This window comes from Larus michahellis, chromosome Z (assembly GCF_964199755.1).
Source record: "Larus michahellis chromosome Z, bLarMic1.1, whole genome shotgun sequence".
Classification (NCBI taxonomy): domain Eukaryota; kingdom Metazoa; phylum Chordata; class Aves; order Charadriiformes; family Laridae; genus Larus; species Larus michahellis.
In genome coordinates this window covers 43,506,894-43,532,450 of record NC_133930.1, presented here as the reverse complement: position 1 = coordinate 43,532,450, position 25,557 = coordinate 43,506,894, and the positions used below count along the sequence as shown (strand labels likewise).

The 25,557-nt window shown below is 39.5% G+C and overlaps 1 protein-coding gene across 8 annotated transcripts in view; it reads right to left on the bottom strand.

Annotated features, from left to right (window-relative positions):
• The window catches only part of NTRK2 (neurotrophic receptor tyrosine kinase 2), a 206,380-nt gene that overhangs the window by 149,059 nt on the left and 31,764 nt on the right, over positions 1–25,557 (bottom strand). For all 8 annotated transcript variants that reach the window (XM_074571083.1, XM_074571082.1, XM_074571084.1 and 5 more), the window contains exons 6-10: positions 15,811–15,947; positions 12,452–12,584; positions 10,596–10,895; positions 5,638–5,670; positions 604–704 (exon numbers count right to left, since the gene is read on the bottom strand). In XM_074571083.1, the coding sequence (XP_074427184.1) occupies positions 604–704; positions 5,638–5,670; positions 10,596–10,895; positions 12,452–12,584; positions 15,811–15,947 (704 nt within the window). The remainder of the gene's footprint in view (positions 1–603; positions 705–5,637; positions 5,671–10,595; positions 10,896–12,451; positions 12,585–15,810; positions 15,948–25,557) is intronic.

The window sequence follows — 25,557 nt, the reverse complement described above, 5'->3', positions numbered from 1 at the left end:
TGCCAACCAGGCTGGCCACCTGCTACCAGTTTCCAACAATTCAGTTCAGGACAGCATGAGAGGCAAGGCAGCAAAGGAGGAGGCCCACCAATTGAGCTACTTATACTAAAATCTACTGCAAATTATTTGATCAAAAACCTACATGAAATCATGTTTTAAAAACATACAGTTAGAATTTGAAAGTTCATTGCAGCACATCCTCTCCATAACGAGGAGCTGACTCCAGCACCAGAATTCAAGCAATGGTCTTCAAATCACCTTGGAAGTCTTTGTAAATAAAGAGTTGCTCTCCTTGGCTAAAATTAGAAGCAAATTCTTAGGCTAAAAAAATTACAGTTAGCTGTTCACAAAAGCATGGAACAAAGTAACTAGCAATTTTACTTGGACTGAAAAGTGATTCACTCTTTCAAAAAATGGGGAGAGGGCAAGAGTGGGGAGCATTGATTTTCTTTTTTTCCTTTTTTTATGAGTTTTGATCACAACACACTAATAGCTCCAGTCTTCTGGTAGCTCAGGGTCCTATTACAACCCATGCAGTTTTGTGAGTTGTAGAGCCACAAAGTCCACCAGTACTACAGATCAGGAAACAATGTATATACTTACAGTGATGCTATCTTCATTCTCTTTGTTGGAAACATCCGTAGAAGTGATTTGATTACTGTTATTTGTAGTGTCTCCAAGATCATTAGGCGTGGTTTCATACTCTTAGGAAAGGAAAAAAGGTTGCTTTTATAATTTTGTAATCTTAGAGGGGAAAGGGTTGTCTTTATTATTTCTGCTCTGTAAGACAGAAAGGCGACTAACAACTCTCAAGACTCTGAGCTCTCTGGAAACAACACATAATTGCTAAAGTAGCTGGAACATTTTGGGGGGGGGATCCCTGTGGTAGACAATCTAAAAATGTGTTGTGACTAACAAACTTGAAAAGAGAAGCGATCTGCACCATAATGTCTATCTTTACTGGAAAAACTAGAGTTAAAGAAGAACTCCATCCATTAAGCTATTTTTATGCGCTCTGACTTCCCATTAAAAATGAAAGACTGCCCTCTACACTGAACTCCTCCAGCCTTGTTTTCAGCCAAATATAGGGCAGTCTTAGAAATTAACTTGAAGACTTTTATTTAGCTGAGAAGAAAGTGCCAGATAGATTTTTAGCTAGTTTGTTACTATCAAATGTGAAAATTTTTTTTAGTCATTTTTGTTTATTTAAAAAATAATAAAAAATACTGTTGTGTGCACAGAGGTTACAGTCTAGCATCATAAACTGTCATACAGGTAAACCTGTGAAAAAATTAAATGCCTGAGATGTTATGAAGAAATTTGATTCATCAAAATAATCCCACTGACAGATCTGCAGGAGTCAATCCAGAACTATTCCATCAAACAAGTGACCATGGCTTAATTATTTATAATTATTTAAAAATGATACACATATATTTGCAGTCCATGACTTCCTGACAAAATTTTTCAAACAAGATAAAAAGAATTAAATAGTATACACAAGAACTTACAGAAATGGGTATGAAAATAAATTTTAAAATGCATATATTTCATGATTATTTCTGAAAATACACATAACATTTCAATCTTATGACTGTAATGTGTAGAGATGAAAGAAACAAACAAGGGCAACAACTGCATCTATTACAAAATGCACCTCCAGCATTGTAATTTAAATTCGCAATTAATTGCGTGTTTCTTTACATATTTTGATTTAAATCAGTGCCGTAAGCCTGCTGATGAAATTTTAACTGTGAATCTGAAAAGGCAGAGTGCAGAGGCATACATAGCTCTCACTAACTGCAGAAGCAGGAACTCTTCACACCACAGAGCTGCTACTGAGAAGGGGCCGAGAGGGCCTGTGCCTCGGTACAGTTGATCTTTAGCTCCCAAGGCCATTTTGGAGAGCTCAGTTGGCAATGCTAGCAACAAGCTGCATTGGGCTTTTGATCTTCATGCATGTGTGAACACATTTGCTTTCTGCAAAGCACTCGGCAGGCTGCAGATTTTTTGGTATATGAAGCTACACAGCTACTTCTGGCACCAGTGCTACAGTCAGTACAGTCAGGTTGTCTAACCAGCCGCATAGTCTATTTTGGCTCTACACCATGCATGCGAAGGACAGGACTCTTTCAAGCCAAAATACATACTAAGTATACAGAGCTTTCATGAAAAACAAAATTTAATTTCCTGGTCTTTTATTGTTTGAATTCTCCAACTCAGCACTGCATCTCTATACCTATAGCTTCCTATGCAGCAAGGATAGAACAGCAGCAAGGGGGAAACGAACAGCGTTCCTTACTCCGGGCAGCACAAACCCTGCCTGAATGGCTCCACTGCACAAGCAGCCTGGGCACTGGGACCATCTGCCACCGTGATTACGCTCTTTGCCACAGCAAAGAAGAAAGCTCCTGCTTCATTCATTAGCAGGCAGAGCCTGCTTTATAACAAGTATCTCAGCCTGTAAGATTGGGAAAATCTTCACCAGGATAGTTTTGACCAAACCTACATTTATGGTAGCTTTGTAAGACCAATATATAAAAAAAATATTTAGAGCCTTTGCTGCTCTGGCTCTGTAATACAAACTTTCAACAGGGAAAATTTTTTGCTCCTGATTTTACTTGTAAATACCAGTGAGCAAAAACCAATGCTATTTACAGTTCTGTTTATGCTCATGTCTGTACTAAGCTACTGGAAATCACACCCTGAAGGACTAATGAGAACCATGCAGAGTGTTTCAGGTCTGGTCTGTGAATCCTTTGAATGCACTTTTATATTAAAATGGGCAAGAGCTAAAGTAGGCCACATCGGTACGGTGGTGTTGCATTGCCATCCGCCGCTGTATAACTGCGAAGCGCTTACATATGAACTGCTGCCAGATCTTCAAAGCCTCTCGAAACGGGTGAGCCAGGCAAGGAAAACGCGTACAACAGCCAAAACCAGGTGATTCTGAGTTAAACAAATTCCTCTTCATTTCACTATGAAATCCTGACACGGACACCGAGCACTCCGGTACAGACAGGGTCACGCCTCTTGACTCATGCATGCTATGTGGGACTCCTATCGCTTCAGGGCCAGGTTCTCCAGTGCCGCCTACCTCAGGCAGCCACCTATGACCACGCCAACTGGGGAGAACCACGGCTGAGGCCGGGCAGTGTTTTGCAGCCGTTTTACAAACCTGGGATAGAGACGAGAGCATGGTCACACCAGCACCAGGGGGGTCTGTGGGGATGGGTGATATGGGGCGCGGTGTCTCTCATGTTCACAACCGCGTCAGAAGCAGCAGCCTGGCACGGAGATGTGAACTCGGAGCCAAAGGAGCTGGCTTTGCATTCGATTTCCTGCCCAGCCCCGGGCAAGTCACTTTGTTTCTCTCGGTGGTTTCCCAGACAGGGCCAGGACGGCCTCTCCTCCCCGCCTTTTCTGCCAGGCAAGCCGGCGGCATCAGCGGCTGCTCCGCACTTGCGGCATGCCGGGCCCGGCAAACACAACGTCATGCTGCCAGCTGCCACCTCGCCAGTTTTTCTGTTTCCCGCTCAAAATGCCTAACGGGAAACGCTTGGGAATCACCTCCCATGGAGCACAGGACGCAGAAAGGTGGTCAGAGGGGTACTCGAGGTTGGGGTCCCCTTGCCCTCTGCCGCCTCCCTCTCTGTCTCCTCACAGCCTGGCCCTGCCTGGCCATGGGCCCTGCTAAGCCGGGCCCACCCACGGGCCGGTGGCCCAGGGCAGTGCCCAACGGGCAGGGCTGGGGCTGCCCTCGTGTCCCCCAGCTCCTGGCTGCCAGGCCCTGCCGTGAGGGAACCCCACAGGGAGCCCCTGGCCCTGCTGTGCCCCGACACTCGCAGGGAAGTACTTTGCAGCTGCCATTAACTTCAGTCGTAGCCAACAGACTGACAGACACACAGCTAGTCCCAGCGCACAGCAGGATCAAATCCTCTGCCACTGCCTCTACCCTTTATACCGGGCACAATCCGCAACATGATTAGCATGGGGCTATGAAAGATGCATTTTGAAGAGAAGAGGGTGGGGGACCGAGGGGGGATGTGCTTTAAATCTTCTTTCCAACATAATCTAAGTTGTAGATAAACAGGTTAGCGTAGAGACAGAGCCGTCATAAAAAAAATTCATGAAAACATGAAAGTCTCCAAGTGAAGCTCATCTCAGGGGTCCACCCCACTGTCAGCCATGCAGGCAGTGGTTCTCTGAAGAAGTGTAGTAGTTTCTAGACTTTCCAGCCAGCCTCATTTATTCACCTCACTAACTGGACTTGTGAATTTGGAATAATTAAGGAAACACTCTGGACTACAAAGTGTTTCTCAAAGCAAGCACTGAGTCACCGAAACAAAGATCAAAGACAGCAGTTTCAAACAGCAGAAAGAAAAGCCATGAATAAAAAGGAAAGCTGCTTTCATTAGGACTAGTCTTGCAGGTTGTGATCTCCTAGCACAACTGGAAGCACAAGTCTCAGCAGAAATCTACCCAAGCCAACTGAAGCACAGCACTCACATGGTTAAAGCCATATACAGGCATCAGGACCACGATAAACAGCTCAGAATCAAGATCTTCATGCATACAGCTTATATAATACAATACATGTAAGAAATTGTGCAAACCATCACCACTTTCCCACCCCCCCGCCCCCCCCAAAAAAAAAAAAAAGAATTTGGAAAGAGAGGGAGGGTAAGCTATCCTTTAGTATTTCTAAGCACTTACAGCCAAATTGATGCTTCAATTGCACATTTGCTAAAGTTTAATGACATGGAATGGAATCAAAGCAATAACATTTAAATCAGCTTAAGGAAACTTGAGTCATGGGCCATTTCATCCAAATAAAAAGTACTCCAAACAGGATCCAGCTCCTGCTGGAAGCTAAGGGTATTTGGGTATGTTGGTTAGGATGGACTTTCCTGCTCACCAGAAGTATACCAGAAGCATTATGTAGAACTAGCCAGTTACTTTTCATTCTGCAGCTTCTATTCTAGTGCACACTGGCTCTTACTAGGTACAGACCAAAACATTATGCCTAACTAAAAAACTAATGTGAACACTGCGTCATCAAATCCTCTGGCACGCACTCAGGTATCACCAAGGTGATGGTCTGCTTATGCAAGAGAGATTAAGGGAAGGTACAAATGAGCGGACAGAGCAAAATAAATTGCCTACAGGAAAACTTACTTGTGCCAACCTCATTTTTAAGTGGGATTTAGGGGTACATTTTTGGCGGCAAACACGTATGGAATCATCGCTGAAAAAATAAATTAAGTTAAATAAGAAGAAATCACGAACTCTCTTTCCTCCAAGAAATGCCTCCAAAAGGTTCACAAAAATCTCATGCCTGTGAGCTACATCAGACAGCTGTCATCCTACAGGATCAACTGCAACCCTTCCTAGCAGTGGATTTATGCTTCTCCTAATGTGAATCAAAAGCAGCAGAGTAAGTAAAATGTCACATTGCCCTCATTTATCTTAAATAATATAAGGCAGGAGAAGAACCAAAAATACAAAGTACTTTTTAGAACTGTGATATAGTAAGTGCCATTTCAATTTAACTGAGCCTGACATTCAATCTTTTAATGGTTTCAGTCCCTTCATTTCTATCATTAAAAGAAAAGAAAAAGAAAATCAAATATATACCATAAACGTCTGGATCCACAATTGGGCCACTACCTGTACATGGAGAAGAGAAAAAGAAAAGAAAAAGCCTTTGTAAATAGATTGCAAATGCTGGAAGAATAAGAGTTTCTTTAGGAATTTTTTTAAGAGTTGACACGATATTTGCAATAGGAATGATCAGAACCTACACAAATGCAAAGCAAGATCAACATATTGCAGTACCTGTTTATCAGATTACATTTACAGACATTTTAGAGCTATCCCAAAGGTTAACATTTTGCTTCATGCGAAACAGCTAATGCACAGGGCACTAGCTCTGGCAAAGGCAGGTGTATTTCCGAACTGGGCACAATTCTGCTTTCCGCTGTTAATGTATATCTGGAATATATGCAACAATAACCATTCCTGTTGAAAAATCAATGGTAAAATTCTCCCTGACCTTAAGTATAAGCAGACTTCAGTGAGCATTAACAATCACTGACTTTTACCTGGTCAAAAAATTTTGCTATTAAATCACTGTGAGAGCAAACCGGTTCAGCTCTGAGCTGGCAAGTTAAGGGATAGAGGTAGCAATAATCTAAACAGCACCATTTCATTTGCTCTGTAAAAGGATGCTTCCAAGAAGCCAGCTGCACAGCCGATACACAGACAGAACTCCTACCAAAAGAGTCAGATGTCTCAAAAGCCAGCCTTTACACAGGCAACTGGATACCCATCTAGTCTACACTTTTCTAAATTTTACTCGTTCCAGTTTTGCAGCTTTTTCCAATTACTGCACATATGTAAGGCTGAGCACATATGTGAGTATAATGCACAGAACGCCCACTGAAATTAGCGTACTATTAGACTATTCATGCTTTGAAAGATACTTGTGTTGTATTTCAACATACCCGTTCATTCTGGTCTACAATGTATTTATAGCATAGCTTATGCAGTAGGTTCCTAATCATCTCTTCCACATTTTTACTCTTTCATTTTTGTTAGTTTGAAAATAAAATTAACTGATAGTTAAAATCTCTGAAGATGAGTCAAACTTCAAAAAGCATAATTCTGTTTATAGTACTATACAGTAAATCCATAGCAGTGGCATTACACTGGCATAAAGCCACTGTGAAGTACGACCAGAACACCATTGTTTCTGCTTATGTCAACAGCATGAGAATCTGTGCTGAAAATACTAAGCAGAGTTGCAACCTATTTGCAGAATGGCAGCAGATAACTAGGTTTATTTTTAAACACATTTGAAGATATTCTAGTATGCAGACATATAGGTTAATAGACCCCATGAGAACAGTCATGTCAATCTGCAGAAATAAGTAACAAGTGAAGAAAGCTTGTACTGTCTGTCCTCAAGCAACTTATGACCAGGGTTTTCTGTCCACAGAAGTTCATGGATTCATTTTTTCCAGTATAAAACATCCACCTGAAAGACTGTATTTCTAATTTACCTTCTGTAATCTGAAGGGAAAAAAAAACAGCAAAATTTCCAGGCCTTTATTCCTGAGTTAAATGGCAACATTTTTGTTACTGTTAACCAGAATTGGGATAAAGTAATCAGATTAGTTTAACCCCTAACTCATGCCAGGGATATAAACTAGGAAGTCATCAACTCCATCAAATACGTTTTATATAACTAAATACTTCAAATAAAGTTGAAAAAATCAAGATGCTGGACAAGACCCAAATTTTTATTTAGTATTCCCTACATAAAAACATATCTACTCAATCATCGAAACATCGGTTGACGCTACTTTAACACTAAACTTCACCACAGTAATTTTGCATGTTTACATGCAACTATTTTTAAGGCAAACACAGAACAGCATTGTTTTTCTGGTCCCTGTTAGAATAAGTCTCTATTAAGAGACTTATCCTATTCACTCATCTTTACAAGCTACATCAACTACACTTGGTTTGCTTGCTTCTTTCTTTATAAAGTTGACATTTTTAAAATAAAGCAGCAGCAAAAGACTCAATCCAAAAACATACTTCTGCAAAACAGCCCCATTTTGTTATGCCACACAAGAAAGATGATATTTCCAAGGTGTATTTAACGTATTCTTTTACTTTGACAAGATACTACGTGAGTTGGATTCCTTCAGCTGAATTCTAGAGTAGAGAGCTGGTAGATGCATCAGCTTAATTAAAAATACTTATTATTGGCAAAAATTTCTCCTGTATTCATTAGCTGTTTTAGGACCACCGATGAGAACAGCCTCCAGAATAAAACATGAACATTCCTTGCTTACTGTTTGCTTCAGTGTAATCTCAAACAATCAAATTATCCCCAGCACAAACAGCTTCACAGGAATTCAAAAACTTTAGCAGATTAAAGCTAGTTAAAAATTTAGCTAATAGAATATGAAATTTCTTCTTCCAGGCCTTCGTATTTAAAACAAAGTCTTAATTTACATCATCAACTGTGTTACCATCAATTGTGGTACATGGTTTGTCTTCCTCTCCTTTATGCCTGCATCCTCAGCCTAGCAAAAAATGTTCTGCAAGTAGCATGCTGGAAGTTGAAAGCGTATTAGGCACAAATCCTGTCTTCATTGTGTTTGATGCAACTTCAAAAGTGGAGTATTACACTGCTGATGACAGAATATGTTTCAGACTTAGTTGTATGCATTTTAGATAGACATATGGATTATAGGTGAGGGGTTCTTTTTAATTTTCTTTTTTTTTTACCTTCAGAGCATTTGCCCATAAGTGATGCAATAACCATAGAATCAGTTTAAAGATCAGTGAGTATACCCCACCCCATGAAACATCAGGGCTGGTATTTAATTCAGGCATGAAGGCATGGAAATGAACATAATACCAGGGCGTGGGCCTTAATCTTTATGCTTCATTGTACAATATGTGGGCCAAAAGAAGAAACTACACAGTAACAACAGCACTGAAAAAGCCTTTTAAGGGTTTGAAAAAGCCTGACAGTGCTTTAAATAGTAATAGTTTAAAACAAAAATTTTAATACAATGCACAGAGGATTCTAGTTTTTTAACACTTGCTTTTATGCCAGCTTCAGCGGAGGAGACAACAATGTTGTGAAGTTTTCTAAAGCTCAATGCCACGATTCTTATAGGAAAAAGCTCCACAAATAAAAACAATATTGAAGAGGCTAAGTAGATAAGCAATTCCCCTATTGTTAATTTTTAAGAGTGGTTTGGTGCCATCCACTATGCATGAACTAATTTCTAATGCAGTTACATCCTGTCTATACATAGTCCAGTTTCCTCTATACTCTTTTTGTGAAACTTGATCCACCAGAGAGTTTGGGAAATGCTTAAAGAACATAGCACAGATTATCTTGAGAGATTTATATTCCTTATGAGCATAAAGAGGATGGAACAAATAAATAATGCTGTCTTTCTAATTTGGAGGAAACCTACAGTTCTATTTACTGATTTAAAAGGCCACAACTGTGAAATTTTCAGTGTACAGGGGAGAAGCATAAAGGAAAAACAGAACAGTAAAAGGGATTTGGATCAAAGACAAGAAACGATAAATTGACCTAAATGTATTAGATGAGCTGTTGTTCTGTTAAGAAAATGAAGCCAGGTTCATATTAAATAACAAGGGTGTGAGAGAACTTCCATTGTACACAGAACATCTATGAGGGCAACTGTTTTTCTGAACCGTTATAATGCAGTATTAGAAGATGCCAGTAGCTGAAACCATGGCATGTTTCTGTAATGAATCTATTTAAGGAAAAGCTCCGGAAAAAAAAAAAAAGGAGAGAAGCACTAAGGACAGCAGGAGTGAAAAACAGCCTGGTTGTGTCAGTTCTTCACCTTCTCCTTCTAAGGGTGGGAAAGCAAAAGACCTGCCGTCTCTTTCCCTACAGGAGACTGAGCTGATAGGGAAAATGTTAAATACAGACCATATTTTTACTATCTGTAGCCTGCAATGTAGGAGAGAGAATTTAAATATTCACATTTTTTTCTGCCAGATAACATTAGCACTGCACATTGCCATTTCAAAAAAGAAGGCCGCTATTTATATCTCATGGCTAAAAAGCCAAAGGTACACACATGCTCACATTTTCAGATACGACTGCAATCATTTGCACAAAAACATGCCTTTGTTTCCACTCCAGCTGTGCAAGGCCCACTCAGTTTTTTCCACATACAGCAATATGCTTACATGTATGCCTTCTTACTCTTACTGTCACTTCACATATGGTTTTGAAGATGTGGGAAAAGATCAAACCACGGTGAACACAGTGGTCCCTGCAGTAGTCCCTGCAGTTCAATGAGTTAGTCCACCTTGAGCCTGCTCACATAGCATTTAGGAAGGCTGAAACAGAGCTTTTAGAGCAGCTGAAGGTGCATATATTTAACAACAACCATCTTGAGCACGGATATTCTTAGGGAAGTAGGTGCCCAACCTCCACTGAAACAAAAGGGAATTGGACATTGAAATGCGTGTGAAGACTGAGACCTTGTCCATCCTGCCTCTAGGTTACTTGTTTTCTCTCCAGCTCCCTCTGGTGTCCTAAACAACATATTATCATCAACTCACTGGACTGCGCTATTGATTTTGCAACAAGGCACTAGATGCTACATAAGCATCCCCCCGTGTCCCTGGATACACTGTCTAATTGCATTCATATGCAGTGCAGAAAACTTACAGAGTGGCTGAGTTAGCACTCAGTGCTTTTCAGGATCAGAACGGAGGCTTGAGAAAACAATTCAGAAACAGCAACCTTTTACTAGCCTTAGCTGGCACTGAGGATGGTTACTCAATGGGAAGATTTACAGAGCACTAGCATGGCCTGCCTTAAGAAACAGTAAAGAAGAAAATGCCCAAGAAAAACATGATTTTACAACTAATCTTGCAGACATGCGTTCAGAGAAAAAAAAAAAAAAAAAAAGCATATCAAAAGCTTCCTCCGAAATAGTTAAACTGGCCAGGAGCGCTGTCTCCACAGTCTCATCCATTTGCAATTGCTAACATAAAAAAACCCATATACTCACCATCTCCAGGCACTGACATGAAATGAGCATCAACCCGTTTTTCATCCTCTCCATACTCATTCTTTGCCAGTAAGGTATAAGCACCATTATTCAGGTGGGTAGGATTGTCCAGCTGAAGGCAGCCGTGGTATTCACTTTGATTGATAACATGTATTTTAGTACAGATGTATTCAGACTCATTCAGTATAGCCCCTTCATAGAACCACTGCAATGTGGGCTTAGGGTTCCCTTTCACAGTGAATGGAATACACCAGTGGTGGTCCGGGGTTGGAGATTCAATAAACGTGATATTTGGTGCAACTATATTGGAAAAAAGAGTGAAGAACATCAGAATATTCCGAACACATCTTTCCTCCCTTGCCTCCCTCCCCCCAGAAGTTATGAGGGAAGTATTCTTCACTCATCAGTACAAAAGTATGTTATTAGTAGGAACGATGCCTGTTTGAAGGATACTCACACAGAAACTCACCTGCTCTGCCTAGGGTACTATGCTTACAAGTGAAATGAAGCCATTCTTCAGAAAGAAACAAAATAAACTAGTTTCAGACAAAGACTGAACACCTGTTAAATCAATTAAACCCTGTAAGGTGTGGAAAGTTCAGTTACTGGATTACTGAGAAAGAGAAGAGGGACTTTTTAACTTTACTCTGCTGAAAAAATGGTGCAGAGGAGTGCTGAAGGAACACAACAGTATTGAAAATATTTAAAAGTTGGCCAAAAGCAAGTAGTACTTGAAATATATTCAGCTAGGAATCCAAACTTACAGATTATTTTCTTCATAGAACCAAAGCCAGAACAGATGACTTAATTCCCTGGATTCTTCTGTCAGGGAAAGACAGCTTTCTACTACACATTTTCTCATTCTTTGTTCAAACCTGCTAAATGCCTCAAGTTTACAGACTTGTTCTGCTTCCCTCAGGAGATTACTCCAACACCTTGCCCATTATTTCACTATTGGGAAATTTTCCTTGATATTTATTCTTAACTGCCTCTAATTTCATCTAGTAATACTCCCTTTTATCACTCATAACAGTGCCAAGCTCACGATCTCATTTACACTGTTCGAACATTCCTAGTTTATGTCCCTTCCCATAGCTATCACATATCCAATTTCAACCTACAAACCTACATCTACAGTGATTTTTCTAGTTTACTCTGTCATGACCACATGCTGAACAAAGTTTGCCATCTACAAAGCGTTCCATTCCCATCCTCAATTAAACAGAGGGTTGCAACTTGTGAGAACATGCTGTCTAGTTCGCGTAAAATGAATTCAGGCTGGAACCTTAGATCTAAGAATTCAGTGCCTCTACACTACACGTCCCTTCCCCCTTCCTTGGCCCTGACGAATAAGCATATTATCCAAAGTTATGACAAATAAATTTACATCTGTCAGTATGAATGTTGCAAGTGTGTTATTTTTTGAACAAAGCAGTTGTTGCTTTAGATAATAAGAACTTCAATATTTGTAGTCTCTTACAGTTAACTCTATTGAGCCTTTTGATGTGTTCACACTTCTTAATTCCTAAGACAGTGTGTATATACGTGCACACCATTACAAACCTTCCCACGCTGACAGTGCCATTGAGTATTTTGGGTTTCAGACCTTTATTTACAGATTGTTCTAACTGGAAGATAAAGTGCTTAGAAATACATTTTTTGCAGAATGCAGGGCTGAAAAAGATAAATACAACAACTGCTGGTTGGGCTACTCCCAGCATTAACTGCTGTAGATAGTCCACATGCCTTAATGGTATTTGTTCAACAACCTGTGTGCCCAAAAAATATTTATACCCACAAGAGTTGCTGCCAGTGCAGTTTGGCCTCAGGAGCTGTATGGAGGCCTGCATACGTACAGAATACCGTGAGCTCAGCAGAGGCTTGGTCCTCTCCCACAATGTTCTCCGCTACGCAGGAAATCCACAGTCCACTGTCCATGGATGAAACGTTCTTTATGGTTAGCGAGGCAGGGTTCTTACTTGTGTCACTCTACAGGTAATCAGAAAAACAGGTATGTGTCAACCACAGTATAAAGAACAAGGGAGAGGCAGGGAATCACCGGCAACAGATGAATGGCATTTTAAATTTTCCGTTCCTTTTAGTTGTATCAGTCCACAATTGATCAAAGATTTACTTTAGTGTCTTACCCAAACAGATACAAAACACATACAGAACAAAATGTAACCGTCAGTGGCAGTGGATTCAGAGCTCCAAAAGTCCTGCTACAAACACTGCACTCAAGCATTTTTCTGTCCTGTCATTTTCAGTTTCTGCCTTTTTTTTAAACACCTCTTCCCCTCTATCTGTACACTTGCTCATCCATCTCTTCCACTTCATGACTCATTTCTGTGGTCTATCTCTGCTCTCCTTGAACATTTCCTTCACTCCTGTATTTTATTCAATCCTTGCTTTACTCTTACTTTTGTCTCTTTTGTCTACACTTGCGCTTCAACTGCTGCCTTCTGAGCTCTACTGCACCTTGACAACAATGTGTTGTCTTCCTCCTCCTAAGCCAAAATTTTTCTTGAAAGCTTGTTCTTTTCATGAAACCTCCCACAAGAAATTACGTACCTTCTACTATCTAAGCTACTGCCCAAGTACCGGTTTACTTGTTTAGACACAGGCTAATTAAGGTAAGAATGACGATTCTTGGAAACCTTGATTCTTATGATTCTTAGAAAGCTCAATGTCCATTTACAGCCTTTACAGCCTTAAATGCCATATTGAATATGCAGCTATGCAACATCGAAGTAAATAGGGCTGAATTTAAAAAAAAATAAAGCTAGGAAGCCGGTGGTTAAAGGCTCTTGTTTTCTTAAATCAGTTCCTTCATATGATCTCCAAATAATTACTATTTCCATATGGGGCTTTTGTACTTTAAAATTTTAAAAATAAAACTAGAGCTCTGCAGAGCTCTTACGAGAACTGAAAGACAGGCTAGTCAAATTCTATACATGCCCAATACAATGATCTCAAGGAAGAAAGTACAAATTTTACATAATTTTTCATAAAATGTGAGACTATTTTCTTAAAAAGGAAGGGAACAAAAACACATTTAGAAAATAAACATTAGGAAAATTTTTAAAAACTACTTTTGAAGCACTTTTCTTCGTATACATATACATATACACTTCAGTGCTGCACAGAACACAAACAAATAATACACTGCATCTGTAAAGCCTGCGACTTTCAGTGGCAGCCAATGGGGACATGTGGGAACACTCCTGGATACAGTCATGTGGGATGAGAATTTTGAACCTCAAGATGACACCTTAACTCCACTTAAGTTAAATGCCCCTTTGATTTCACTGTGACACTAGGGGAGGTGAGTGGAAAAGAAAACACCCCATTACACACTTCTCCACACGCAACTCTGAGGTAAGCTGTGCTCAAAGCAGAGGGGCTCAATCGCAGGCTCAGGGCTGAAATCTAAAGCAAGAAAACTCTAACGAACACCAACCAGATTATACATCAGCACAGAAGCTGAGAGTGTACAGTTAGCTTTGCAGGACTGGAATTTAGTTTTAACTTTTGTTAATGTCTCTCTCTGTAAAACAGCAGAGAGAGAGAAAACAGGCAAAAGCAGCATAGGAGGTGAAGAAAAGGAAGTCAGAAACTGAGATATGGAAGTGAGAGAAAGGAAACCAAAAACAACACTCACAGAAAAGGGAAGGATAGTTGTGAATGGCAAATGAGGTTTAAAAGGCGCTCATTCTTCTGCTAGTGAAAAGACTACTGTGCTCCATGGCTAAGGTTGTAGCTAGCCTGTATTCTGAGCCCCTCCGAAATCTCAAGATGAAGTTATGCCAGGACAGAATGTTTCTGGAAGGCTTGAAGCAAACTGACCATGGCATTTCAAAGACAGGAGGGTTAAAAAATGAGATGATCTCACTTTTTGAACACCATCCCACATTTTTTTTGTCTCATAACTCAGAAAAGAAAAAGAAAAAGAAAAACAAAAAGAAAAAGAAAAAGAAAAAGAAAAAGAAAAAGAAAAAGAAAAAGAAAAAAAAAAGAAAAAAGAAAAAATGAAAAAGAAAAAAGAAAAAGGAAAAGAAAAAGAAAAAAGGAAAAAAAAAAAAAAGGAAAAAACACACCTTGGCACAGGTTCCCCAAACTGTTTTAATTTCTTGTTCTTGATGATGACTGATGCCTTTGGGTAGTTTTTCAGATTAGAGAAAATTTTAAAAATAAAACTAGAGCTCTACAGAGCTCTTACTTACAAAAGCTGAAAGACAGGCTACTCAAACTCTATACATGCCCCATACAATGATCTCAAGGAAGAAAGTTCAAAGATTATGAGATCCCAGAGGTCCTATCTCTTCCGCACTGTAGGAACAGCTTTGGAAGTACATATCCCGCACTTTGTATAGACCAGGAAGCTTTGAACAGCCTGCACCAGTATGAATTTAGAAAAGCCGATGCCATAAAATTGTAAATAACAGAGGGTCTTGCCCACCATGTAAATAATGGCAATTTAAGAGGTCAGCAGCTGCATGTTGAAGCTGCATGCTTATATGCCTCTTCTTACCAACAGTTCCATCAGAAAGCACTTAATCATTGTATATCCAGTGTGGACACAGTCTAAGGTAGGGACACAGAACACAAAGATCTCAGAAAACAAAATTCCCCCTGCCTAGATGATTTTATTGAGGAAACATCTTCATGCCTCATTAAAAAAAACCCTGCCATTCTTTTCAGTAAAACCTTCACTTCAATTTCCAAGGCTTCCTGTTTTTGATTTGTTGAAGGATAAATTAAACAAGCCACAAAATAACATTTACAACCAAATTGCAACACATAAAGCTTTTGGCATGAAAATACAATAAAATTAGAGACACAAAGCTTTTTTCATAATTAGAGTACATTAGATTTATTCTCTGTATGCAGGAATTGGTGATAATCAGAAAGCCCTTGTGTTTCAGTATCTGATTGACCACAATACTTCCAAAAAGTTATGGTACTCTCATATACAAGTGAACATCCAAAAACCAGAATGCAAATCAGGGTCTCAAGGAGCAAATGTCTGCCATTCTCCAACTGCAGCAGTCACTCTGGATTGAAAGTAACTGGAAAATAAAGGTAATCCCGACATTAATGTTCTAGTTCATCTTTTTAATAAAAAGTTAACTAAAGCTGGACACGAACCTTCGTTCCATCCTTCAGCAGGGAACTCCTGTCTCTGAATTGTCATGTATTTGAATATGAAACTTACCTCATGGTTTGAAACAAGATTAGTGAGCACCCAGGACACATTAGGGGGTGGCCCGCCAGTAGTATCACAGTACAATGTGATGCTCTTTCCCTCCACCACGGTGATATTGTAATTGCTTAAGTTTGCTGAGGGTAAGTCTAAAATAGAAACAAAACAAAAGAAAAAAAAACACATGCATTTGCATTTGACAGAAATAAGACACCACTCAATTCTAAGCAAGCTCTATAAATGCAACCAAAAACACAGCTATTCACTGTGGTCAGTTACTATACAGTCAGGGTGCACAAACAGCATCTTTGCAGACATGTCCTTAAGCTGCTACATAATGTTTTTCTCCACCTCCTGCACTTCAGGTCCTAAGAAAACACTACTACATGTGGAAATACATTAAGCTAATCATATAGGGAAATAGGGTGAGCAAACAGAAGTTATCCTAACTTCATTTTTTAACTTCGAAATGAAAAAAACACCATTCCCCTATTTTTTATAACAGGAAATTCAATCTGTCTCTTTGTAACAGCTGCAAAGAAACCTCTATTTTCCATGAACTGACATTGTGGTATTCCCACTGTTCTCTGCAACACTAGCAGGAAAATCCCACTAGCCCCCAGTACCACGCAAGAGAATGCTGCCCTCCCTCTCATACAGAGACACAGCTCATAGAAAGCTGGTCAAAACCTAGATCTTAAGTACGAAGTGAGGGGCACAGAGCACTGAACAGATCAAACCAGAGAAGAGAAAGGAATTGCAACAGCATTGCACAGAGCTGCTATCCAAGGCACCTTACCAGACTTAGCTATTGCCCTCAGGAAAGCAGAAAAGCAGTGAGATCGTACCACTCACCAGGAAACAGGCCAAGGATCGGGGCTCTCCCTCCACCTCACAGAGCTATAAATCACTTTGTATCTCGTTCTTCAGCACCCAAAGCAATGAGAGCTTCCCAAAGGAGTAAATATATGCTGAACACTTACAAAAACACAAGGAATTATAGACTGGCCCTCTTCAAAAATAATGCCGGCAATATCAACAGACTTCAGGCACAGTGGACCTCACATTTCATACTTATTTACATAGGAAATAATTATGCAACATGCTAGAAATATCGTCTTTCTTAAAAGATACTGTGCAATCATTCGGAGCTGCTACACTCTGTAAAAAGCCTTGTCCTCCTTTATGAGGCATTTCTTATCAACTGTTCCAGGCAAGTTTTACTTGCAATTTATCACCTCAAATACTCAAGCTTATCTGCTGTGCTGGATATGTATGCATGAGCTTGCAATGACTTTTTCTGAAACAATGGGTTTCCTTGGTTTTTGTGTGTTTTGTTTTTTTACTTAAGAGTACAGTAGTTTCATTACAGACTTGCAGGTATAGAATTTTAGCAGAGAATTTTTGCTGATGTAAAAAGTCCCGTACAAACAATTAACCACCAAATCAGTGTGAACACATTAATATGTTTGCTAGAGCTTCCATAGAAGCTATATGTATCGGAAATCTCCCTTTAAGTTTAATTAGTTCAATAAAAATTAAATGAGAGGAAGTAATACTAAAGAGAAGACAAATAAGTTTCCAGGCAATGCTTTCTTGCCTAATAAGATTTGAAGATCAGCACAAGTATACAATAACTGCTTAGGCAATTCTCCCAGTGCTTTAAGCAGTGCTGTAATATGATTCCCGTTATAGGCATCATGGATTTCTTCTATTATGTTCACTTTATAAATCATATGTTGAAGTTTATTGAGACAGAGCTGGACAGTTTGTATGCCTTGATGCAGTAATCTGTTAGCGAAGGTAGCCATCTGCTCTCGCCTGCTGTGAATTCAAATCTCAGCAGTGTCTGTCAACTAGCTGGGCAGGAAATAAAACTAATCTTAGGGAACATTTGGATATTAATTATGCTGGTTAGGGAACAAGGAGAGAAGTAATGAGATCATTTGCTTTGTAAAGCTACACTTCCACACCACCTCTGAAAACCACTCCAACTGGTCTTGCCAGACCTGAACCTGCGAAGAGATTAAAGCTCCCCACTTCTTCCAGGCCTTCCCTTCTTCTTCACCTGGGACAAGGTCTACATAACAGATTAGTGTTTCACTGTGCTGCACAGTGAAGCCTGCACAGCTCCTGCTAACACATCATTTCATGTGAAATGTGTCATGTACGCAAAAATAAAAAACAACTTTGGTCCTTTAGAGCCTTCCTTTAATACCTGTTAAGTTCTGAGACAACTTCTTCTTGCAGTGTGTTTATTTACAGGATAGGCAACTGAAGTTTAATTCATCTGGTACTGGTTCTGGTTCCCACACAGAATTTTATCTAGTTCTGTTTATTTGCAAAAGTCTGTACTTGTCATGTTGATGTCATATCTCTGAGAGAATAATATAACAGTGCTTATTATTCTACAGATTCCCAAAGTCACATTAAAAATCAGTTGCAAGACCTGGCAGAAAACATTGTTGCAAAAAAGTATAAATAGAATGGAATGGCAAAATAGAATGGCATGGCATGGCATCGCATGGAATAGAATAGAATAGAATAGAACAGAACAGAACAGAACAGAGCAGAATAACCACATTATTGTGTGTGTTTTCTTTTGCTCCGTTTCCCAGTCATAAGAGGTGGGTGTGAAACACATAAAATAATTGCCTTGGGATTCATTTTTTCTGGTTGGATACCTTGAGTTAGTGAATTTTAACTGCAAGGTCATTTTGGCTTTTATTTCCAGTGGCATCCAGACTGCTCCACAGCAGAATACACACTAGTTGAGAAGTGGCTCTGTTTGGAAAAAGCAGACAGTAGCCTAAGACCTCATATCTAGAAAATGTGATACACTGGACTTACCAATAAAGCAACGAGACTAAGCAGCAAAACCTGCACTGAAAAATAACTGTGTTTAGAAACCACAATGCACCCTAAAAGACACATAGGCTGAGTATGTATGCTCAGTGTAGTGTGAGACCCTTTATACAAGTCAGTAGCATTTTGACACCTACACAATTACAAAGATATCCAACCATGCTGCATTTACTCCTGACTTAATTTGGTTAAATACAGTGTTTTAGATGCTATCACTTCTGTTGATACAGTTGTACATTTTAAAGGACTTTGTATACAGTAATTGATACAAGCAATCAGATATCAGGTTCAAATACTTTTGTATACTGCCAGCATAGTAAGTTTAGACTGTAGCATAAGAGCCCACACAAGGTAGACATGACATCATCTTTCCACAAGTCCCATCTTGATATCTGTCAGACAGAGATTACCCTGTGCCCCAACGCTCGAAACATAATTCTGGATATCAGTAATAACACTGCTAGTATCCGATTTCTTCTTTAAGTTTGCTATATTCTTGGCCCCAAGAGCCTTCTGCAGCAACGAGTTCCACAGGCATGCTGTCCAGGCCATACACAAGAGCCATTCCCTTTTTCCAGTCCTGAAATTCGTCTGTAACATTCAAATTCATTGAGAGCTCTCCTGTTCTGATGGGACAGAGCAAAGAGAGTTTCTGAATGATCTTCTGAAGACCACTCTGTTTTATTTCATTTTCTCAAGTCCCTTTTCTTCTCAATAATCTACACAAAGCTTTTCAATCTCTACAAAAATAGGAGCACAGAACCTGTTGCTGAGAATTTTAAACTGTAATGTAGAGAGTTACGTAGTTCAATAGGTAAAAGTGTACACAAAAATCCATGTGTTTCATTATGTATGGGTGCTTAACAGCTATGTTATTTCACCACATACAGAATATCTGTTCTCATATTCAAATTGGCAACACTCTATTCCCGGAAATAGGTAGCTCTGGATTAGAATAAGCAGCCACTTCCCTCATCCCAGCACAACCGGACACAATAGAGACAAGCAGGAGGAACTCATTTATGTCAGCTGAGTCTCTCCAAATACCATCTCATGCTTTAGAATGTACAAACCCTCCTTTTGAGGGGGGGCGCTATTTACCTTCACAGACCATCATTAGCGCAAACTGATGGCCCGAGGCCATCAGACAGTGGAACTGTCAAGTATTGCTAGGGAATGACTCATATCTCCACTGTGCACAGCTGGGACTTCAGCAATCACAAAACCAAATACTTCGGATGAAATTTTCAAAGGTTACTACAGCATTTGGCTACACAACTGTCAATGGAAATTAATAAAAAGAAAGTGCCTCAATTCCTAGAGGGCTTTCAAAGACTTCATGCTGCTACTTACTACTTTCTACAGAAAACTCATGCTGGCCTTGGTAGAGCCAGACTGTCACCTCACGTAAAAGGAAGGATATGACCTAATTAAGAAATAACTGAGTATTAATACAAACTCTGTAGTCTGTAACTCACCTCTCAGAACTAAGCTAATGCTCTAGTCAATATACTACAGCAACTTTTATGCCATCCTTTGCACACTAAGTTCCTGATTTTCATCAGCCTGTGGACAAACTCCCAGGAGTCTAGCCATGACGCAGTGTCACTAAATGGTTTTCAATGTGGCCCATGACGTCTCTTTTTTGCTTGCCACATTTTTGCAGGTCAGTCTGTTCTGTGATAAGAACAAGCAGTTACCAAGAAAAAATGGACAATTTTTTTCCTCAAAACTAGCCAACTCCATCTGAATTTTAATAAGGTCATTTTAATCCTTACCTGAAATCCTTAATCACTTTTTAAAAAAATATATCTGACCCAGAATGATTAAATTAATACTGAGACAACAACCATCTATCAAACGGAACCATGTAATGGCAAACTACCAGAACCACTGATTTACAAAATATCCCCTGTAAATTGTAAGATACAGTGGCCCAAATCGAGTCTGCTTGCCACACATAAGGTTTAAATACAGGCCAAGTTTCTTGGCTCCCTTGTTTTTGCCTTTTCTCTCTAGGGAGAAAACATACAACTAATTACAGCACTACAGTACAGCTTGGTAACACCCACTACTTGTACTGTCTGGAGCCTGAAAACAGAATGGTTGACAATGCAATTTGTTAAGAACTGTGCAAATGGATCTGCAAATTTCAGAGGTCCTACCAGCTCCAAACAGGTAGTATCAATGTAAGACATAAGAAAAACAGAGTTTTCTTATATCATTCTAGTAAAATTCTGCCTTGTTCAAAAATACAGGAATGTTTACAAATTCCAAGGGTCTTTTCCTGTGGGCTTTTATGAGTTTAAAAAAACAAAGCAAAAAACTTCCTAGTAATTCTAGCTATAAAGCTAGGAGCTGTTGGATATCTAATTCACCTCCTGTGTTTCACTTAGCGACTGTCTGCAGCCAACAAGCTCTGAGCCAGATTTCAGACATGGGGTAAGTGGGCATGTTTCCACTGAAGTCTGCAGAACGACAGGGCCAAAAATCAGCCTGGCTGCATCTTTAGAGCACTATAGACAGGATATTCCCCAAAAGTTTACATGCAAAACATGAATTAAAGAAATGTAAAACACTGTTTCCATTTCCTGTTGTATCACAACCACATTATCAAAATGCTCAGTACATAGAGATTATTGCAGAAATCTCACATAAATTATTCCAAGATGACAACCACAACCATATTCAATGAAAACAAAAAAAAATATGTTGCACAAATAAAATACAGAACTAGCAGAAATGAGGAACATTTAGAATATTATCATCTTTCATATATCTTCTTTTTTCTGGAGCCCAAAGATCACTTCCCTCTCCAGCTACAGGGAAGAGAAGCCCACAACTTCTCATTTCACTGCTCCAACCACCAGGCGCTACTCTCCATTTCTCCACTATAACTTTGCCATCATGCACAACAAAACTTGAAATTTCCCTTGAATTAAAATTAACAGTAAGGGCACTAATCTGAAAGGTGTAAGGGGGTAAAAGGAAAAGGAATCCTGGATTATGATCCTTTCCCCAGCATATTTCCATACTCTGCCCTCTGAGTGCTAATGTAAATTAAAGAAACAGTCCCAGATCAAAACCTCTTCACCTCTTTAGAAAAATATATAGCCATTGAATAGAGCACTGAATAACCACTAAATAGAGATGTGCTCATCATGTTGCACAGCAAATCTTGGTTGTGTTTTCCACAATGACCATGATATTTTGCACAGGTCTGACAGCGTTAAGCTAAAACAGTCTCAAACACTCTACAGGTCGGTGGCGAGGACATTATCCCCAAAGTTGTAGGTTAGATTCCTGAACTGAACAGGAATCCAGAGAAGGATGAAAAAATCTCCTCCTGTATTTAAAAAAAAAAAAAAACAAAAAAACACACACAAAAAAAAAGAAGGTCTTGTTATGTCCTTTTGAAAGGAAAAGCACAAATTCTTACTGTTGGGAGAGACTGAGTCCAAACATAGATGCTCCTTGCCAAAGCCCTGAGAAGAGTCATTCAGACCAGAGTTTAGGACTTTCCCATGCCTTCAGCATTTCCTAATGAGCAGTTGGAAGGCATATGCACACTGAACAAGCTCATTTCGGGCCTCTTCTTGCTAGACATGCTTGCTGCTTCAGCATACCTTCTTAGAAGTCCAACTCTCATTTTCTTACCGTGCCAGATCTCACAACACCCACCTCATTAGTCTATGGAGGAACGTCTTTCTGTCGGGAAGCAGAATGAGTGATGTGGCAGCTCACTGAGCCACCCAAATATTTTAAAATACTAAAAGAAATCTGCCTCCAATCATGACACGCCTGATTGTCACGTTCAGCTGGGAACCTTTACAGAAAATAATAAAACAAGTACAGCTTCTACTGGAAGATGATGAGTCTTTAAAGCATGCTTTCCCAGAGCCAATACACCCTTACTTTGCCTTTATACTCTCCATCACTCCCTGCTTAACTGAAATTACCACTAGAAGCAAAATTCTGTAAGTAGAGCCAGGGTGTGCTGCAGCAAAGGCCACAAAACTTGCTAACTCATCTTCACGATTACAGCAACAAACACAACCTCTGCAAAGCTGTCATCCCATCCAGGCCTTCAAACGCCATTATGAATGCCATGCAGGCAAAAACCACCAACAGCCGTGCAGCCCAACAAATTCACTTGGACAGCGAGCCGCTTTCTGCAGTCAACCTGTACAGGAGCTTTGAAGGTTGCTGTTGACGTTTCAAACCGGATGAAGGGCTTATATTTCCAAGGTTTACATCAGCTCTTTAACTTCTGCCCAGGACCTTTCTCCTAAGGTCCTAGGCCTGACCCGGGTTCTAGTAGGAAGGATCTTGCAGCACCTGAATCGTTTAATTGACACCGTCCCCAGTACTAATATCAACAGTTTGACTGCAAGAATTTTCAAATTGTATGTATCTAGAGAGGCTATCAACCTTATCAACACTTCCCTTGCTGGCAGTCTCCTGGAGGTAACCAGCAATGTTTTCCTCAAATTCCCTGAATGGTTAAGGAAATTAAATTACCTCTGGAGAAATTGTTATTAATTGGTATTTAAGTTGTTTATCCACAACTTTCAAAACAAACCCAAATACATTCAGTGCAGTTGGGCTGAATATAACAGCCACAAACTGAACAGATGAACCAGGAGCTAAACAGCCTTTGTAATGTAAGTTAATGAGGCCTCAACTAGCTTATGCAAACCTCTAACAAATGGCTTCTTATTCACTAAGTGCATATAATGCAGACGCAATTCTTGTATCTTTATCTGGGGAATTTCATGTGTCCAGGAAATACTGAAAACAATGCCAACCTGTCAAATATTGCAATGTAATAAACATGTGATCCTGAAACAGGAACAGTCTCAGAGAACTACATACAGAAGTAAAATGATGGATTTCATTCTTGATACCAACTATACCATATAGCAAATATATGGCTGAAGGGATGCCTTCAAGAAATGTCTCCACTTTTAAAGTGAAAAAAGTACTTCCTTTAGACTTCAGAATACAGTTATCTAGTCATCAGTCTTCACCTAGTTACATCATAAGAACAAAGTAAGAATACCGCCAGCCAACAGTCAGATATCCGTCCTCCCTCAGTAGGTCCGTACTCCACACTCATGCAGATGCGTCAAGTCAGGCATAGAGAGTACCTCTGCAAGTGTGCACAATGCACTGGGCTTGGGAACAATATTGTAGTGATCAAGACACGTTTCCTTCCCTTAGACAGTGCCTTACCTCTTTCTATTTCTAACCTGCTTTGTATCATAAACCTGCTTCATTCAAGTTAAGCAGAAATTGAATCAGAATCATAAAACAAAATTCTGCTTTTTTTTTTCAAATGTGAGACATTCACGTACATCACATACACTCAGCTATTATCATCCACAAGCCCTGATTTACATATCATATAACTAGATATCTATACGAAACTTACTTCACGAACAGATAAAAGTGTGCATGCTCACAAGGAAGTTATGTACATGTCTTTGAAAATGAGATTCCTGTTGCCTTTTCAAACACCCATAAATTACTGGTTATTTTCACTTAAAAGCTGGAACAATGAAAATCATTTTAATTAAGTTTGGAACATTCTAACTCAACTTTGGAGCAACAGTTAAACCCATTACTGTAAAAACACTCATAAAAAATAACATTTTTCATGCAGCCCATGATCACAGATAAGAATTAAAACTCTTACAGAGAAAATAAGAACAGTTTTCCAACATACATCATGCATAACACCTAGCTCTTGAGCCAAAATAAACAACACGGACTAAAAAGCCCATGAATATTCTGAAAGGTAAACACGGAGAATGTTTAAGGCTTTTTTTAAACTCACTTCATTCTGCCTGTAATGTTCTCCTTCTGATAGTCTTATCTGTGAAGTCTGCCTGATAATGGAAAAAAATGTCAACACCCATTGGATTATGCCTTTGCTTGTGGTTTTAGACTGCATTGTACAGTGATTGCCTAAGATCTAATGCTTATTTTATTGACTCACTAATACTACAATCTTTTGTGTAAATTCAAAGAAATAAACATGTCAGTCCTTCACTTCGCCTTCCCCCCCGCCTTAGAATTTATAGGCATCTGCCTCCAGTTTGATATTTACTTATTTACCTCTAGGGCAAAAATCTACCACCAGTCCATTTATAGTCATCTGAACAACTACCTGTAAAATTTTGTGACTTTCCCACCTAAGCAAGAAATGGGCAACCCATCTCTTCAGATTGTAATTCTATATTACAACAACTTCTAAAATTTCGTCAGTCATACACAAGAAGGAGCACCATAGAACTTCATGCGCAAGGGAAGAGACAGACAAAAAGTGTTAGCATTCATAAAATCCAGTAGCGCTTAGAACAGACAACATTTCCACTGACTGGCTGCATATAGAAATAGCCAGTCTGAACATGCATTTGTTATATGTACAAATATATGTGTAAATGAGTTCATGAGACTAATTTGCCACTTTGTTCAGTAGACTTTAGCTGGCATGCATGACCAATGACAAGAAAGAAAACATCTACCGAAACAATACATCATAAATAAGCATAGAAAGCTGGGACAGTAAGCAAAATTGAAAGCCAGATCAAGCACCACACCAGCATATATAAAGCAATCTGATTAACTAAATTGGCCAGATAAGGCAAAACACTATTACTGGATTGAGATCCAGAGAAACAAAAAATCCACACAGGACTGCAGAGACAGCTGTAGAAGCCAGGCTTCCCCAAAAAATACCATAAGAAAAAAAGACTTCTTTTGATACCAGTGAGTTCCACAATAGCCTCCAAGTAGCTGAATGCCTACCAGAGGAAGCAACCAACACCTTAATAACCAGTCCCAAAGACATGGTCTTGCCTCCTTGGCATTCAGTGAGACACTGAAGTG